Source organism: Aquarana catesbeiana, linkage group LG05 (assembly GCF_042186555.1).
Source record: "Aquarana catesbeiana isolate 2022-GZ linkage group LG05, ASM4218655v1, whole genome shotgun sequence".
In the NCBI taxonomy this organism is placed as follows: domain Eukaryota; kingdom Metazoa; phylum Chordata; class Amphibia; order Anura; family Ranidae; genus Aquarana; species Aquarana catesbeiana.
The window spans coordinates 204,565,491-204,584,147 of NC_133328.1; the positions used below are offsets into that span (position 1 = coordinate 204,565,491).

The window sequence follows — 18,657 nt, forward strand, 5'->3', positions numbered from 1 at the left end:
TACACTGGACTGTGCATGCACATCAGTATATAATTAAAAACAAAATCTTGGAAGGGGGATTAAAGCCGCGTACACACGAGCGGAATGTCGAACAGAAATATTCAGATGGAGTCTTTTCATTGGACTTTTTTTTTTTCGAAAATTCTGATGGACCCAGAAATGGAACATGTTCTAAATATTTTCGACGGAACCAATTCCTATCGAGAAAACCGCTCGTCTGTATGCTGTTCCGACGGACCAAAAACAACGCATGCTCTGAAGCAAGTATGAGACGGAAGCTATTGGCTACTGGCTATTGAACTTCCTTTTTCTAGTCCCGTTGTACATGTTGTATGTAACCTCGTTCTGGACGGTCGGACTTTAGTGCGACCGTGTGTATGCAAGACCGCTAGAGCGGAATTCCGTCGGAGTTCCGCGGAGGAACCTTCGGAGTTTATTCCGATGGCAAAACCGGTCGTGTGTACGCGGCATAAGTTTTAGGGAGACATACAGAGTCCATCTGATCTAAAAATATACCTGATAGCAATTTATTTAAAATGCAAATGTAGTTCTGCTTTGGAAATGACAGCACACTTCCTCACAATGTTTTCTAATTCCCTTTTTCCCAAAAAGACAAGGACCATCTTTTGTCATCATTCAGGATCAGAATCTACTTATGGGCAAAGATTCCAGCCCAAGGATGATGCAGTCATGTATTAAAGTAAATCTACATCGGATGACATTTAATGTGCTAAAGCATTGTGTGCCATAAATGATTGCCATGTTTTTTCCTCAAACTGCTGTTTTCACATTTTTCATCTCAATGCCCCAATCTCCTTCAGGTTTTTTCAAACACTTCTTGTATACATGCATTTGATCCAGCGTCGACTACACATCATTGCTCTGGACAAGCTTTTTGATATGACAGCAGTGGAACATGCCTGTCCAATGTGTGTCCATGAGTAGCAAACATGGGAGTTCTTGCCCAATGCCAGGAAGTGCTTGAGGGCCATTATGGTAGGATCACAAAACATTCTTTTAATGAAAGCTACAGTTTCAGAAAAAAAAAATTTTGAAGTTAGATGTTACATTTTACAGACATTTCAGTGATATAGTTTAGTTCTACTATAAATTGTGATGCGTCAAGAATTGCTGTAAACGGGCTTATAAAGTAATGAGTAGCTCTGCACTGAGTAGTGTGAAGAAGGAAGAGAGAGCAGCGCAATATGTTAGTTAAAAAGCTTTAAATTTGCCTGAAAAGTAAACTCACATTTGAGCAGTGGTATACAGGCATTGGTTTTTGTGGTTCTGTAAGCTGTCCTGGATGTTCCCTTGGTTCTAGCTGGGCAGCAGTGATGGGTCAGTCTCGGCCGCTCTGGTGGCGTCTGTAGCTCAGAGGCTGGAGGATATCACAGCAGGCACGTCAGCAGGCATGTCAGACGCTTGAGAACAGGGCGGCGTGGCTTGAGCGCTCGCGTTCGGAGCATGCGTATTCCTTCATCAGGCGTATCATCATAAACCTGATGAAGGAGCATGCATGCAAGCTGGCTGCTGCTTTCAACGCCCACCAGAACCTTTGAAAATAAGAAGAAAGAAATTGAAAATGGACTAAGCTTCCAAACACTAACTGGACTTCTACTATTATTATTATTATTATTGTTTTTATATCTCACTAGCAGCCCCTGCCAGCGCTCCATCCTACCCTCCTTACTGCACTGAGTAGTGTTCAGCTTGTATTTTTATTATGGTATAGTGTAAAGTTTTTCTTCTATTACAGATCGTTGTAAATGCAAAACAATTAAGCCGACTCTAAATATGTACTTGGCAAAGAACTACAGCTATGGTAAGTGAATTTTATTTTTGTGAAACGGCGCTATATGGGAAAAATATGAGAAAATATGTCTGAGTCATGGCAGTATAGGAGCTAACTTTATTTCCACAAGACCAATTGGATGACTGTAAAATATTTAGAGCTGTTGGATCAAGTACATAAACTGTGTGAAATGAAGACAAATCATCTCCTTAAGGTATACTATTTCAAACACACAAACAAGATAAGCACAGTGTATATTAGAAACAGATCACTTTCCTGTAAGAATTTATGCTAAAAAATTTGAAGATTTCTGTTTTTTTCCGTAGCGTGCTTCATCATTTTCTTCTTTTTATTATTACCATTGTTTTTTTTCCCCCAAAAGTATAACTAAAGCCATTATTTTATTTGGAAAAACTGGTGAGAGGTTAAAACTTCTTTAAGGTTATTTTTTTAATTTATTCTCTAATTGCCCTGATCTCAAATGTCACCAGGAATAAATGTGAGGGTAAAGTCCAAATGTTTGGGTTGTCATCAGAATGGGAAATGTTCAAATGGGTACACCTGTTCCCATGACAACTGGAGGGGATTTCCTTCACATGTCTATAGATATCTTCTCACAGGACAGGAAGCAAATAAAAATCTTAGACAGAGATAGCAAACAAAAACTGACAGCATTTTTAACCCCACTCCTCTCTATCCAAAATGAAAGAAAAAGTTTTGCATTCAGGGACGTGCGGTGAGGTCAGTGGCTGGTGAGGCACTGGCTAGTATCACCAGATAGACACAGGTTACATACGCCACGATCGTTAAAGCGAGAGCAATGATTCTAGCACTAGACCTCTTCCGTAACTCTAAACATGTAACCTGTAAAAATGTTTACACGGTCGCCTATGGAGATTTTTACTTTATTTTATTTTAAGTACTGAAGTTTGGCGGTATTCCACAAGTGTGAGCAATTTTAAAGCGTGATATGTTCAGTATCTATTTACTCGGCGTAACATCATCTTTCACATTATACACTGCTTTTTTGTTATTTTTATTCATGAAACCGTTTCTTTCCAAAAAAAACGCGTTTGAAAAATTGCTGCGCAAATACCGTGTTACATAAAAAGTTGCAACGGGGGCATGGTCAAGATGGCGCCGTGAGCGGTCGGTCCTTTTGTGAGCTCCGCCGCTCCGTCTGTTAAATCCGGATCCATCGGCCTATATACTGCAGCGATCGCATCCCTGCTAGCTGGGGGGGACCCAGGGAATCCCTATCTACCGGAGAGTGAGGGAATTTTTCGCCTCCTGGCCCGAGATCGGCTCCCGGCCTACCGTGGGTTACTAGGCCGAAGCCGCGGACTTTCCTGCCGGCCCGCGCGGTGGACCGGGGGCCTCTATCACGGTCGGACACGCTCCCGGGCTTCATCGGACGCCGCAGACTCCGGACGGAAGGGGGTGAGCTGCTTCTACAAGGCAGAAACCCAGTGATTAGGCCCTGCTGCCTCTCCCTTTCCCCACGTTGTACTAGGCCGCGGCCGCGGCCTCTCCTGGAGCTCCGGCCTGTCAGTGTGGCCTATTTGAGGAGACCCTGGGTCAGCTGAGGAGGACTGCCTGATAGCAGGAGGAGACCATAGAGCGCCCACATCCTTCCCACCCAGGCTGTGTGGAGAGGTGGATGGGCTGAAAATCCTTGTGGCTCAGTGTGGGCCTGAACTAGTCTGCTCCTCCATCATACATTTCCAGGTGAGGGGGAGTACTATTAAAGGGGACACTCACTTTGCCCTATTTACTGCCTGAACACCCCTCACTCTGCGGACAGGTTCCCACACCCAGCTGTTGATAATCGCCCAGATCTGGGCCACTGTTATCTGAATGAGGCGCAGGAACTCCAGCGCAAAGTATAACAAAGGGGGTAAAAAGTTAACCTTCCCACCACAACCGGACTCCCCTCCGACGCTCAGCTGTCCCCCCCCAGAGGCCCTCCATACACGTAGCACCCAAAGGGCTCCACAGACAATTACTATGGAGCCGGATGACTCTCGGCCCCCCTGGCTGGCGGATGTTATGGCGGCCATAGCTACTTGTCAATCCACGCTAACAACAAAGATCGAAGCAGTCCAGCTAGATATGGGTCTAATTCGCCAAGATATTGATAAAATCCGATCACGAGTCACTGAGGCGGAGCAGAGACTGAGTACCGCTGAAGATACCATTGCGGAACATGGAGCATCACTCCGTACGCTTCAAACCAAAGTGAAGGCCCTTGAATACAGAGCCGAGGATGCGGAGAACAGAAACCGGCGTAATAATCTTCGCATTGTCGGATTACCGGAGGGGGCGGAGGGAGGCGACCCTACCTCCTTTATAGAGGGTCTGCTTCGTGATCTCTTACCCGAGGCCCGCTGGTCACCTTACTTCGCGGTGGAGAGGGCTCACCGCATACCGCCTAAGCCGGGGCCTCCTGGATCCCCTCCTCGTACCTTCATCCTCCGTCTCCTTAATTTCAGAGACAGAGACGAAGTCCTCCGTGCATCTAGAAACGTAGGGGAACTTAGATTCCAGAACACGAAGTTGATGATCTTCCCCGACTAGTCTGTGGAGACCCAGAAGCTCAGGAAATCTTTTGACCAAGTCAAAGCGGCTCTACGTTCACGCAGGATTCGCTACAGTGTGCTCTTCCCTGCCCGTCTGAGACTCCAGGACGGCGAGACAACCCGCTTCTTTACCAACCCGAGAGAGGCTTCTGCCTGGCTGGACTCGCTACCACGGATTCGCTGATGATCCACCTGGTATATGCTGTGTGGCCCCCTCTTGTTTACTCACCATAACCTGGGCTCAGGTCTCCGTTATCACACGAACTTCCACATGGATGACTTATTATGTTGCATAAGTTATGCCCAGTTCATTCCATGGTGTGTACGGCCTGGTGGGGGGATGATCCCTACCAGGGAAATTCTAAGATAGTGCCCCTGCCAAAGAACTTGGTCAGGAGATCGTTGAAGTATAAATCTTCTTCTACATATGCTTGTTTCCTTGAGGAATGCTGGACCTCTGGTTCGGTATCTCCACCCAAAAGATGGATCGAATTTACTGTGGGGTCGCATTATGGCTATTTCCCTTTGTTTGAATTTTTAAGCTCCCACAGCCTGCTGTATCACAAGCGGAGTTTTCACATACATAAGACGCTTGAACTACTACTTTCCCCCCCATGTGAAGTCTCGGGGGGGTGAGTTGCCTCTTCCACGGACCCCCTGTTGCAGCCGGCGAGCTGTATAAGTTAGGGATCGAAACCTGCCTCAGTTTTGGGAGGTTGGGTGGGGTGGGGGGTGGGGTAAGTTCCCCTAATGGGGCTAAATTCATCTACTTTAAATTTTGGTATTCGTTACCTGTTGTTAATTTGGTTTTGTTTTTGTTTGATATTTGTACAAAAAAAAAAATTGACTCATCAGCATTGCACTGTTTACAGAGGTATCCGCTTCGAGGGATGGGGTCCGGTCCGAGAGCCGTGAATTCTATTGATCCTAATACTCTCCATATTCCCAGTGGTCATGTCCTCCCTTAACATCATCTCCTGGAACACCGGGGGACTGAACTCTCCGGTCAAGCGCTCCCTGGTGTTCCAATTCATTAAAACCTATAACCCACATATATGTGTACTCCAGGAGACACACCTAACAGGACGCAGGGTTCTGGCCCTTAAAAAACCATGGGTGGGACACCACTACCACTCCACACACTCCTCATTTTCTAGAGGTGTTACCATACTGGTATTGAAGTCACTTCCATTCCGGCTCTTGGATTTGGCCCTGGACCCTGATGGTCGGTATGTAATTATTCATGCTAAAATATACACTCTAACGTGGACCATTGTGGGCTTATATCTGCCTCCCCCGGCCTCCTTGCTGGTGCTCAATCAGATCGCTAGCAGGATAGCCGACTTCGCATCGGACAATAATGTTATATTGGGTGATTTCAATCTGGTCCCTAACCCGGACTTGGATAGACTGACTCCTGCGGGACATCACTGCCCCGGGTTGGCTGAGTGGGCTGATACCTTTGGTCTGACTGATGTCTGGAGGTGGCGTCACCCCCAGAGCAGGGCATACACATGCCACTCAGCCTCTCATGGAACGTTCTCCCGCATAGACTTGGTCTTCGCAGGGGCTCAAGTCCTTCCACGGGTCACAGATATACAAATATTGCCTAGGGGAATTTCCGACCACGCACCCTTGTTGTTGTCATTGGACCTTTCCCTTGGCTCAGTAGAAAGGATATGGAGGCTCTCCAGATTTTGGATTTCAGACACTGCAGTAGACTCCCAATTTAGAACGGAAATGCTAGATTTTTGGGCTGTAAACGAGGGCTCGGCTGACCCCGTGGTTGTGTGGGATGCCTTTAAAGCCACGACGAGGGAACATTACCAGACCATCATTGCCAGAGTCCGACGGGAGCACAGGGCAGACTTGATTAAGGCTGAAAGTGAGGCGAGTAGCGCGGAGGCTCTTTTTGTTTGTACCCGAGACCCTGCGCACTATTCGCATCTACAACTTATGACGAAAGAGGTGGTTCGTCTCCGTACCTCTCTTACCCAGAAGAAAATGCTGGCTCAATCCCAACGGATTTTTGAGCAGGGAGAGCGATCGGGTCGCCTGTTGGCCTGGCTTTCCAAGGAACAGGCAAGCGGAATGAGCATCTCACATATTAGGGACCCCTCGGGACAGTTGATTCATACCCCGGAGGGAATCAACCGCTGTTTCGCGGAGTACTACGAATCCCTCTATGGGTCCAGGGTGGACTATAGAGGGGAGGATCTGGTAGCATACCTAGATGACATTGATATCCCAACCCTCACTGTAACATATCGTGACAAGCTTGATGCCCCAATCATGTCCTTAGAGATATTACAGGCCCTTAAATTAATGCAGACAGGGAAAACTCCGGGACCCGAGGGTGTCCCTGTGGAGTTTTATAAACAATATGCTGCGGAGCTAGTCGATAAGCTTCAGGCCCTCTTCTCTGCATCGACGCACCTCGGAAAACTCCCGGACACCACGAGCGAAGCGATCATAGTGGTGATCCCCAAGCCAGGGAAGGACCCCACGTTGTGCTCCTCGTACCGCCCTATATCCCTTCTGAATGTGGATGCAAAAGTACTGGCTAAAGTACTGGCCAATAGGCTTAACCTGGTAATTACTGCTCTCATCCACAGGGATCAAACGGGCTTCATGCCCGGGAGAGGTACGGACATTAATATTAGGCGTCTCCATACCCACATAGATAGGGCGGACGAGGCGACTAATGGAATGGTGGCCTCACTCGAGGTGGAGAAGGCTTTCGACTCCGTCGAGTGGGGCTACTTATGGGAGGTGCTCTCGCGATTCGGGTTTGGCCCGGGTTTCACGAAATGGCTCCGCATGTTATATCATTGCCCCTCAGCAAGAATACGTACTAACGGAAGCCTCTCGGGAGGGTTCCAATTGTTTCGGGGTACACGACAGGGATGTCCCCTCTCCCCGGGTCTATTTGCTCTGGCGATGGAGCCCCTGGCTATACTACTGAGGGCTGACCCTGGGGTGAGGGGACTCCAGGTGGGTCCCATTGAGGAGAAGTTGTTGCTGTACGCGGACGGCGCTCTGCTTTACTTGGCGGATGCGTCGTCCTCGTTGCAGACTGCACTCGAACTGATTAACCGATTTGGTGGGTTCTCGGGGATTCGTATTAATTGGGATAAGTCGGTTCTTTTCCCACTCCATCCCTCGACCCCTAGAACACCTCACCCCCAGCTTAAATGGGTAGATGACTTCAAATATCTGGGGATAAAAATTAGTGGTAAAGTCCAAGATTACATAGATAACAATCTGCGTCCACTCATGGCACAACTCACGGCTAGGTGTACTGCATGGCGTTCCCTTCCACTGACCCCGGTAGGCAGAGTAAATTTATTAAAAATGATTTTCCTCCCGAAATATCTATATTTTTTCCGCAACACACCCATACCCATCCCTAAGATTTTCTTTCGTAGGCTGGAGAGTCTGCTGATACACTTTGTTTGGGCTGGGAGGCCACCCAGGGTGGCCAGGCAGATCTTATACCTCCCGCTTTCGGGGGGGGTCTGGGACTGCCGAATTTTCAAATCTATTACTGGGCAGCTGTTTTGGTCACGATTAGGTGGTGGTTCTCCCAGCCCGCGCAGAATCCGGCGGTCACTCTGGAGGCAGCCATCATGGGTTCCTTTGCTGCCCTTAGCAATCTCCCGTTTCGCGGTCTTAGGGCCAGTTTGTCTATGACGACTTCAATGCGCACCACTGTGAGGGTATGGCAGGAGGCTAGGAAAATCTATAGGAAACCCAACCACATTTCACCCCACATGCCCCTATGGGGTAACCCTCTACTCTCCCACTTTTACACTATACCGGACCCCTCTCTTTGGGCAAAAAAGGGAATCCTCACATTAAAACATATAGTTAAAGATGGCAGGCTGATGACTTTCCAAGCCCTGAGGCAATCCTTTGCTATCCCATCCTCCTTCCAATTTAGATATTGGCAGCTGAAGCACGCCTTTGAGGCTCAGTTCCCTGCCCCCCTCACTCTGGAACCGGACTCCATTGAAAGGCTCCTGACCTCCAGCGTGATGGGGAAGCCTCTCTCAACAATATATTTGTACCTTACGGTGGAATATGATGCAAAACTGACCAAAACCTGGGAGAGGTGGAGGATTGACATTCCCTCTTTAGACGAAGAGGAGTGGAGGGAGTGTTTAGTCTCCTACATTCCTTCTATGATCGCTGCAAGGGATAGGTTCATACAGTTTAAGTTCCTACACAGAGCATATTTTACCCCACAGAGACTGGCGCGTATATACCACCAAAGAGATCCCAACTGTCAGAGATGCAGGCAGGAGGTGGGTACTTTCTGGCATATGGTCTGGTCGTGCTCCAAACTAAGACCCTTTTGGTCAGCAGTGGCCTCTACACTGGGCAATGTCATAGGTTCAGACTTGCCGGTTGACCCCCAAATTCTACTGCTCAGTCATCTGGAGGATGTTGAGGGCGACAGGTATGATAAACTGTGTCTAACCTTCGCATTGTACTACGCTAGGCGGGAAATTCTACTGCGATGGAAACTGGAGGAGCCTCCTACTCTGGCCTCGTGGATAAGGTCGGTGAACAAGGTACTTCCCCTCTATAGGCTGACGTACGAAAGCAGGCAATGTCCAGGGAAGTTTGACAAAATCTGGTCGTCCTGGATGGACGCTTCTGGGGACCCCGAACCCCCTACCCCGTAAGTAATACACGAAACATAGGAGAGGACATCCTGCATCTCAAGCCTATTCTTCTTATACCCGTTTCTCTTCACCCCCTTCCTTCTTTCTCCCTTTTCCCTCCCCCCCCTCTCTTCCTTCATCTTCCCTCCCCTTCCTTCCCCCCCCTCCCACCTTCTTCTCTCCCCGCTCCCCTACCCCCCCCCCAGACGCCCCTGTCAGGAATGATTGAATACTGGGTTATTTACTTCATATCATCCAATAATTTTTCAAGATGACACAAGCCATGAGAACTATGGTTAGGTGAAAATTCTGTTAAGTACGCATTTGGAACAACTGATAAACAGTAGTTATTGTTTTAAGGTAAATCCCACTGTAATTATTCTCACCATAATGACTGTACTAAGTTCTTGTACTGTAATGCTGATTTGTTTAATAAAAATTTTTCTGTTAAAAAAAAAAAAGTTGCAACGACCACCATTTTATTTTCTAGGGTGTCTGCTAATATATTTATAATGTTTGGGGGTTCTGAGTAATTTTCTAGCAAAATTACATTCTGATTTTTACATGTAGGAGAGAAGTTTCAGAATTGGCCTGGGTGGCAAGGGGTTAATTACCATAAGTAAGTAATATACAAATAATTATTATATATTGTTTTTAAGGTGATTTATTAGTTATAGCTTTAAACCAGTAATTTCACAGTAAATAGGTAAATAATAAATTATTATGTTTAACATATAGCATGAAATATATGATTTAGTTTGATTAAAACAGTACCATTTCAACAGCAGCAGATTATCATTCTCCCTCTTAACTGTGTGAGAAAAACATGGGTTTGTGGGTAAATCTTATATCCAAAAACCCATGTTTTTCCCTTCTAGTTAAGAGGGCTGGGCTGAAAGGGAGAATGTGTCTTTTAGACACATGCCCCCTTCTATGACACTGCAGTGAGGGGAGAGACTCCACTGCAGCATTTTTTCTGGACAGCTTGGGCCAATTGTACTTTTCCATTGGTCCAAGACTCAAAGCTGTCCATTGAGCTTAGTGCCTCTGACAAGAAGGGAGGAAAGGCACTGTGAGCTCATCCTCTCAGTCTGCTGCAAAAAGAGTGTCCCAGCTTGTATTTAAACTGGCCACACTGTATGTAGCTTCTGACAGGCTGCACAAAGAGCCCCGTATCTCTGAAACCATAGGTCATTGGTGGGGGAGAATAGCAGCTACCTGCCCCCAAATTTTGACCCCAGGTCACTGAGCTACGACCCTCGAAGCTCTGCCTCCCCTGCCTCGCCTGACTGCACGTCCCTGCTTCAGATATACTTTAATCTGTAATTTGTAAATTACAGGATTGGCAAATTGGTTGGTTTGTGCGTAATGGAATGTACATGCTCTTGTTGATGTTTTTCATTTTAATAAATGTAACATGTTGAACTCTTTTTCGCATATAGTGTTTATGTTAAAAAGAGGAGGCTGTAAAATATTATTGCCAAAAGAGAAAATTATTTTCTGTAAACAAATCTTTACAAAACCAGTCCCAGTGGGCCCTCTCATGAAGTTATAAATTATTTCTGTATCTAAGAGTTGTGTCACACAATAGCTTTTCTTGCCTGTAATCACATGCCTGCTATCTTATCAAATGAAAGAATCTTCTCCAAGATATATGTGAGAGATTCAGTGCGTTTTTCATCAGCTCCAACATTATAATGAGATGAGAAGCTGAAACATGTCCATTGTGCTAGACCTGTGAATGGCAGTTTTGTTTGGGATTGGCTAACAGTGCAATTACCAGGATCACCACATTCTTGAGGGTTCCCAGAAGCTTCCCCATGCTTCCAACCTTCCCATCACATGAAGAGGTGCACCATTACAGTTATTGTGTCAAATACTCAGCATGACCCACTCCACAATGTAAAAAAAATACTCTGGTTCTGAACTTCCTTCATTGAACATTTTAGAAAATTAAAGGTAGCAAGATGCATGGGAGTAGAGCATTCATTGCCTTATGAACTAAGTCATGTTGAGGGGGTTCCAATATTCAGTAAAAGGGGTCTAAGTTTGACTTTTGCTGTTATATAATGCTGTTAAATATGTCAATGTATTGCCCTCTAAAGCAGACCTGAAACCTACCTAAACCCAGTTCATTAGCATTCCCACCTTCTTATCACCTAAACTGCTTTAAAAAACCCTGTATAATACATGTGAGCAGCTCTGAGCTCTCTCTGGCTGCTGGCATCTGAACATAACAAATGATCCATACGCTGTCTGTTAAATGAAGACGCTCAGGCAAAGTCTCTCTGACAAAAGGATGGTTGACAGACAAGTATAACACAGGTATTTGTAAAGTAGTTTAAGTGATAAGATGGGGTGACTTAGGTTTTCCTGAAGAGGCTGTAACCTGCTTAAAAAATTGCAGATAAAAGAAAAAATATATCGAGTATGTTTACTTGCAGCATTTTTTCTGCCAGAAACCATTTTTTTTTGTATTCACTTACAATATGCCCTTGAATTTGAAATAAAATCTAGCTTTAAGGGAATGTAAACCACAACAATGAACATATCTGATAGACTTTGGCAGTGCTAATAATAGTAATTGATCATACACCATGAACAATCTAAATAGTATATACATTCAATCAAGTCCGTGTACTCGTATAAAACCAAGATAGTACAGAGAAAAGTCCAGAACTTCAAAACTCAAGTCCTAAGGAGCAAGATCCTCAAAGATAATTGTTGTCACCCCAACGGATTCCACATCACACGTGCTCAAATAAAGAGGGGGGTATGCAAGAGAACCCCCTCTTAATAAGACTCTTACGGGATCAGAACTTGATCATTAGCGTGTATGTTGGTCACAAACCGTGGGAATCCATACCGGTATCCTCCTTCTGTTGTCAGGATTGGGAAAGGTATTTCAATGTTTCAGACAATGAAAAAGAAAGGAACGGACATAGTGTGATCCCGTTTTTAACGTTTTATTATTTAAAAAAACAAAGAGAATACCCCCTTCAAGGTGTACTCTTATAAGAAATTAGTATATAACGAGCGGTGTTCACAAATCAACATCAGGCAACGTCAGGTTAACAGCGTCTCCTACTGCTCTCAACAGGTACCATCTGTCTTTCCCTGAGTACACCGGTGTGTCTACATACGTCATGTGGCTCCACTCTGACGTGTTTCGTCACTCATGACATCATCAGAGGGTGTAGTCACACGGCACTTGCACTCTTTTAAGCATCTGGGAAATGCCTCTGGGTATTAACACTTCAGGCAACAGTGTTAAGCTGTCTAGTGATTGGATCAAACCCGTCTGACTATAGTTAGGCTTATGTACTGTGGGCCCTATTGACAGACAACAATACATACTAACCTTGACTGAACGCCGATACAGTGGAGATAAAAAGAGCACGCATCACACCCAAAAGCGCAGCCCTCCCGCCTACACTTGTATCGGACGATCAATATGCTGGCAAACCATCCACACTGTCCAGCAGACAGAACTCCGCTGGTCAGATATCCATGAACCGCCAAGCTAAGAATAAAAAAATGAACCATACTTCAACATAGATAATCAAAACGTCAACTGGAGACTATCTACTTGAAATTAGTAAATTAATTGCCTCTTTTAGTTTGTGCTTATTCTGAGTCAGCAGCATAGATATTTTAATCATATATGTAAAGGGTCAACTGCGTCCTGACAAGGCATATACACGGTGCAACACAAATCGGTGACGATCCACCGATAAGGTTGCCCATGATATCTAAATACCGAATACATTTAAAAATCAAATAAAACAAAATAAAATAAACTTGCCATCGGTAGTGGTCAACCACATCGTACAGTCTGCAAATATCATCGAATGAATATAACAAATGATGTCCCTTTTTGCTGGCGGTGGTTCCCAAAGTCGCACACGAACACTCCAACATGTTCGCCAGCAACCTCGTGGAACCATAATCCTCAATTCACAGTGGCATTGCGCATAGGCAATAAACCATTAGACAAATAAAACACATATGAAAAATGCATCTGAATAATACTATACTAATCGGGAATTAATTAATGAACTACTAGGCAAATCTGGAACACAGACTATTCCAGAAGAGCTGTTATAAAAAATAAGTTTATAAGACACTAATATAGAACCAAAAAGAGGAAGGCATGGGAAACAAGATATAATCTTGACATAAATTGCACATATGAAAAATTGACTATGGATGAGAATTAAAACCATCAAAAAACATCATAAAAACAACAAGAAATCAATGAATGGGAACAAGGGTCCGCATGTCAACTATAGATGGCGGTTCCCATTGACTGAGCTCGTGGGCAGCACAAGTCGGCTGCCCGACTTCGACAGCGTCAATGGCGTGTCATCTCATTCACTCATCAGCTCTATCAAACATCAAAACTTCAGAGGAATATATGTTAATAATAGAATCAATAAAAAGGCATGGGAAACAAGATATAATCTCGACATATAATTGCGCCTATGAAAAAACGACTATGGATGATAATAAAAAAGCCATCAAAAAGCATCATCAAGACAACAAGCAATCAATGAATGGGAACAAGGGTCCACATGTCAACGACAAATAGTGGTTCCCATTGATAAAGCTATCAGAGAAAGTGGGCAGCACAGGTCGGCTGCCCGACTTCGACAGCGTCAATGATGTTTTATCTCATTCACTGATCACCTCTATCAAAAAAACTTCGGAGGAGTATATGCTTATAATAGAATCCATAAAAATGATTATTAAAAAGGTCTAATGATCATAGTCAACTAATAGACAGAGCATGATCAATCTTGTAGAAAAAATGCATCAGATAAAAGGCGGATGAAAGAATCGCCCCAAAATTACACCACCTAAATTGTCCAAGTCTTTAAAAAACTTTTAAAAAATCTTTAAAAACAATCTATATACAACCATCTGAACGAGAACAGACTGAATGTATGTGAAGTAATAAAGACATTGGGCAGATGGAATTGGAGAGATATGCATCATCATCGTTCTAATAGTCACTGATGAAACAATTAACGTCCAATTCCACGTTTAAGCCACTAGGGCTAGTAGGGCTAGTATTCATTGAATATATCCAACGAGATTCTTTTTTGGATATTTCTCGTACCAAAATTCGAACCCCTCCAGTTCGGATGAATTCTATCAATCCCCCAAAATTTTAAACCGGAGGGGTCCTGGTTATGATGCGTTTTGAAATGCAACGAAACCCCATGGTACTTAAAGCCAATTTCAATATTGTGGATATGTTCTGAGATGCGTTTTTTAAGAGTCCTTTTCGTGTGTCCGACATTCATAAGATAACAGGGACATTGCAGAACGTAAACCACATATGTGGTGCTACATGTAATAAACTCTTTTATTTTGAAAGACTTATTATTCCCTGTTGAGATGAACTTGGTCATCCCACGGATAGGATGATTAATTTTAGCACAGGTTTGACATCTCTTGCAGGCTTTGAAGCCTGCCTGATCCCAAAACATCATTGGTCTAACTGGTGGGTCGAGAACTTTCTTAACGACCATATCGCCAAAATTATGAGCCTTCCTATAAATATAAATAGAGGACTGATCGGAAGAGAGGGGTTCAACACTTTATCCATGCGTAATACAAGCCAGTGTTTTCTGAAAATGTTCTCTATTTCCCTGTATTGTACATGAAAATTGAAAATAATTATTTGGTCTGTTGTAAGGATTAGCTAATTTGCCCAGGTTCGGTTTGCTGGGGGTTCTTTGGATTTTGCCATGGATCCAAAAACCTCCAACTTAGCATTAAAATGTGTCAAAAGTGTCCAATCTGTCTGTTACAATGTCGCAGTCCCGCTAAAAATAACTGATCACCGCCGTTACTAGTAAAAAAAAAACATTATAATAAAAATTCCATACATTTGTCCCTTATTTTGTAGACGCTATAAATGCTATTTTGTATACGCAATATATGCTTATTGTAATTTTTTACCAAAAATATGTAGAAGAATACATATTGGCCTAAACTGATGAAGATTTTTTTTTTTTTAATTTTGGGATATTTATTATAGAAAAAAAGTAAAAAAATATTTTTTTTTTTCAAAATTCTCTTTTTTTATAGCGCAAAAAATAAAAACCGCAATTTTTTTGGGGTACAGTGTCGCACAATTGTCAGTTAAAATAACGCAGTGCCGAATCGCAAAAAATGGCCTGGTCATTAAGGGGGTAAATCCTTCCGGTCCTTAAATGGTTAAATAAAAGGCTTTGGTAGGTAATTCTTGTTGCGATGCTATTTCTTTTATCTAGTGGCAATATGCTTAAATTAAACTGCGGAAGTAGCAGTCACAACAAATCTAAAAGCTATAAGAAAATATATTCCTAAAATAAATAAAAAGCTCTCAACTTTGAACTTTGAACTTTGAACTGGTATATATATATATATATATATATATATATATATATATATATACACACACAGTGGGGACAGAAAGTATTCAGACCACCTTAAATTTTTCACTCTTTGTTATATTGCAGCCATTTGCTAAAATCATTTAAGTTCATTTTTTTCTTATTAATGTACACACAGCACCCCATATTGACAGAAAAACACAGAATTGTTGACATTTTTGCAAATTTATTAAAAAAAGAAAAACTGAAATATCACACGGTCCTAAGTATTCAGACCCTTTGCTGTGACACTCCTATATTTAACTCAGGTGCTGTCCATTTCTTCTGATCATCCTTGAGATAGTTCTACACCTTCATTTGAGTCCAGCCGTGTTTGATCATACCGATTGGACTTGATTAGGAAAGCCACACACCTATCTATATAAGACCTTACAGCTCACAGTGCATGTCAGAGCAAATGAGAATCATGAGGTCAAAGGAACTGCCTGAAGAGCTCAGAGACAGAATTGTGGCAAGGCACAGATCTGGCCAAGGTTACAAAAAAATTTCTGCTGCACTTAAGGTTCCTAAGAGCACAGTGGCCTCCATAATCCTTAAATGGAAGACGTTTGGGACAACCAGAACCCTTTCTAGAGCTGGCCCGCGGCCAAACTGAGCTATCGGGGGAGAAGAGCCTTGGTGAGAGAGGTAAAGAAGAACCCAAAGATCACTGTGGCTGAGCTCCAGAGATGCAGTCGGGAGATGGGAGAAAGTTGTAGAAAGTCAACCATCACTGCAGCCCTCCACCAGTTGGGGCTTTATGGCAGAGGATCCCCAAATCCAGGTGTGAAAAACTTGTTGCATCTTTCCCAAAAAAGACTCATGGCTGTATTAGATCAAAAGGGTGCTTCTACTAAATACTGAGCAAAGGGTCTGAATACTTAGGACCATGTGATGTTTCAGTTTTTCTTTTTTAATAAATCTGCAAAAATGTCAACAATTCTGTGTTTTTCTGTCAATATGGGGTGCTGTGTGTACATTAATGAGGAAAAAAATGAACTTAAATGATTTTAGCAAATGGCTGAAATGAAGGTCAGCGTACAGGCAGTTTCTTTAAAATCTGGCGGGTTGCCAGCTTTATTTACAGGTAGTTTCTAAAGTCATAAAAATAAACAAAACAGTAAAACAAATGCTTGCCGCCGTCCGGCGCTAAACTAAACAGTGCACTGCTCTCTATGGGGCTGGTTCCCGTCACCCACAAAACATGAGGTAAAGCAAACCTTTGTTTTCAATCCAAACAAACAGGGCTCTACTCTCTCAGAAACCCTTGTTATGCCGTGTACACACGGTCATATTTTCCGACGGAAAATGTTCGATGGGAGCTTTTTGTCGGAAATTCCGACCGTGTGTAGTCTCCATCGGACATTTTCCATCAGAATTTCCGACACACAAAATTTGAGATCCGGATCTCAAATTTTCAAACAACAAAATCCGTTCTCGTAAATTCCGATCGTGTGTGCACAATTTCGAAGCACAAAGTTCCACGCATGCTCAGAATCAAGTACGAGATGGAAGCGCTCGGTCTGGTAAAACTAGCGTTCATAATGGAGATAGCACATTCGTCGCGCTGCAAATTTTTAAATCTTTTAATGCAGCGCATTCTCTTCTGCTTTAGAATGCTAGAATAATTAAGTTGTTTTGCTGCTCATATTCACACAGAGTTCTGACAGCCTGATTTCTTTATTATTTCTTGTGATCTCATAAATAATTGTTATTTTTTTTTCGTCAGATCTCCATAATAATGTTTAGAATTTTTGGTTATAGTGTTTTTTTTTATAGTGATCTCCATAATTTTTTCTTTCATTTTGTGTCAAGTTACACCATTATTATCTTGTATTTTTTAACCTCAAGGAGGTTGGTGTTGGTGTCCCTTGTTAATTTGACATTGTATTTTTGAAATGTACCTGCCTACTCACAAACAAACTGGCCTTTTTGAAGTTAAACACATAGCCAATAGGGATGAGCTTCGTGTTCGACTCGAACCCATGTTCGACTCGAACATCCTGTGTTCAGTCGTTCGCCGAATTACGAACGATATGGGCCATCGTGCCAAATTCGAGTGGCGCGTCACGGCCCATAATTCACTGCGGCATCGCAGTGCATTGCTGGCTGATGATTGTATAGTGTGGGGCGTGTACTAAACCCCCTGAGCCATCATTGGCCAAAACCACCCTGGCTTTGGCCAATTATGGCTCTCTGTACAGACGGCGCTGTGATTGGCCAAGCATGCAGGTCATAGTGCATGCTTGGCCAATCACAGCGTCGTCTGTACAGAGAGCCATAATTGGCCAAAGCCAGGGTGGATTTGGCCAATGATGGCTCAGCGGGTTTAGTACACGCCCCACACTATATAAGGCCGCCTACACGGCGGCCCTGTGTAGTGTGTTCCGGCGTTGAGAGAGAGATAGATAGACAGAGAGACAGTGTCATTTGATTTAAGTTAGATAGAGTGGGCAGGCGAGTCAGTTAGCTGCACTTACAGGGTATTGTGTATCTATATACATCCTAGGTGTTGTGTGTATATATATATATATATATATATTCCTACTGACAGGCAGGCAGGTGTTTTTACAGTATTTACAGCTACCTGAAGAAAATTGCTGATGTTCTTCTGAACCTATTAGTCCTGTTAGCAGTATTTGCAGTTAGTGTAGTGTGTCCTCTGCACAGTGTGCACCTAAAGCTACCTAAAGAAAATTAGTGGTGTTTTTCTGATCCTATTAGTACAGTACCGCAGGCAGCTGCAGTATTTACAAGTTAGTGTAGTGTGTCCTCTGCACAGTGTGCACCTAAAGCTACCTGAAGAAAATTAGTGGTGTTCTTCTGATCCTATTAGTACAGTACCGCAGGCAGCTGCAGTATTTACAAGTTAGTGTAGTGTGTCCTCTGCACAGTGTGCACCTAAAGCTACCTGAAGAAAATGAGTGGTGTTCTTCTGATCCTATTAGTACAGTACTGCAGGCAGCTGCAGTATTTACAAGTTAGTGTAGTGCGTCCTCTGCACAGTGTGCACCTAAAGCTACCTAAAGAAAATTGGTTGTGTTCTTCTGATCCTATTAGTATCATAGGCAGCTGTAGTATTTACAAGTTAGTGTAGTGTGTCCTCTGCACAGTGTGCACCTAAAGCTACCTGAAGAAAATTAGTGGTGTTCTTCTGATCCTATTAGTACAGTACCGCAGGCAGCTGCAGA

The 18,657-nt window shown here is 43.5% G+C and overlaps 1 protein-coding gene across 2 annotated transcripts in view; it reads left to right on the plus strand.

Moving 5' to 3' along the window:
- Nucleotides 1-18,657, plus strand: part of SFRP4 (secreted frizzled related protein 4) — a 117,623-nt gene that overhangs the window by 26,294 nt on the left and 72,672 nt on the right. The window contains exon 3 of one of the 2 annotated variants that reach the window (XM_073630498.1): nucleotides 1,757-1,822. The exons of the other annotated variant lie outside the window; for it this stretch is intronic. Coding sequence (XP_073486599.1) covers nucleotides 1,757-1,822 — 66 coding nt within the window. The remainder of the gene's footprint in view (nucleotides 1-1,756; nucleotides 1,823-18,657) is intronic. 2 annotated transcript variants of the gene reach the window in all.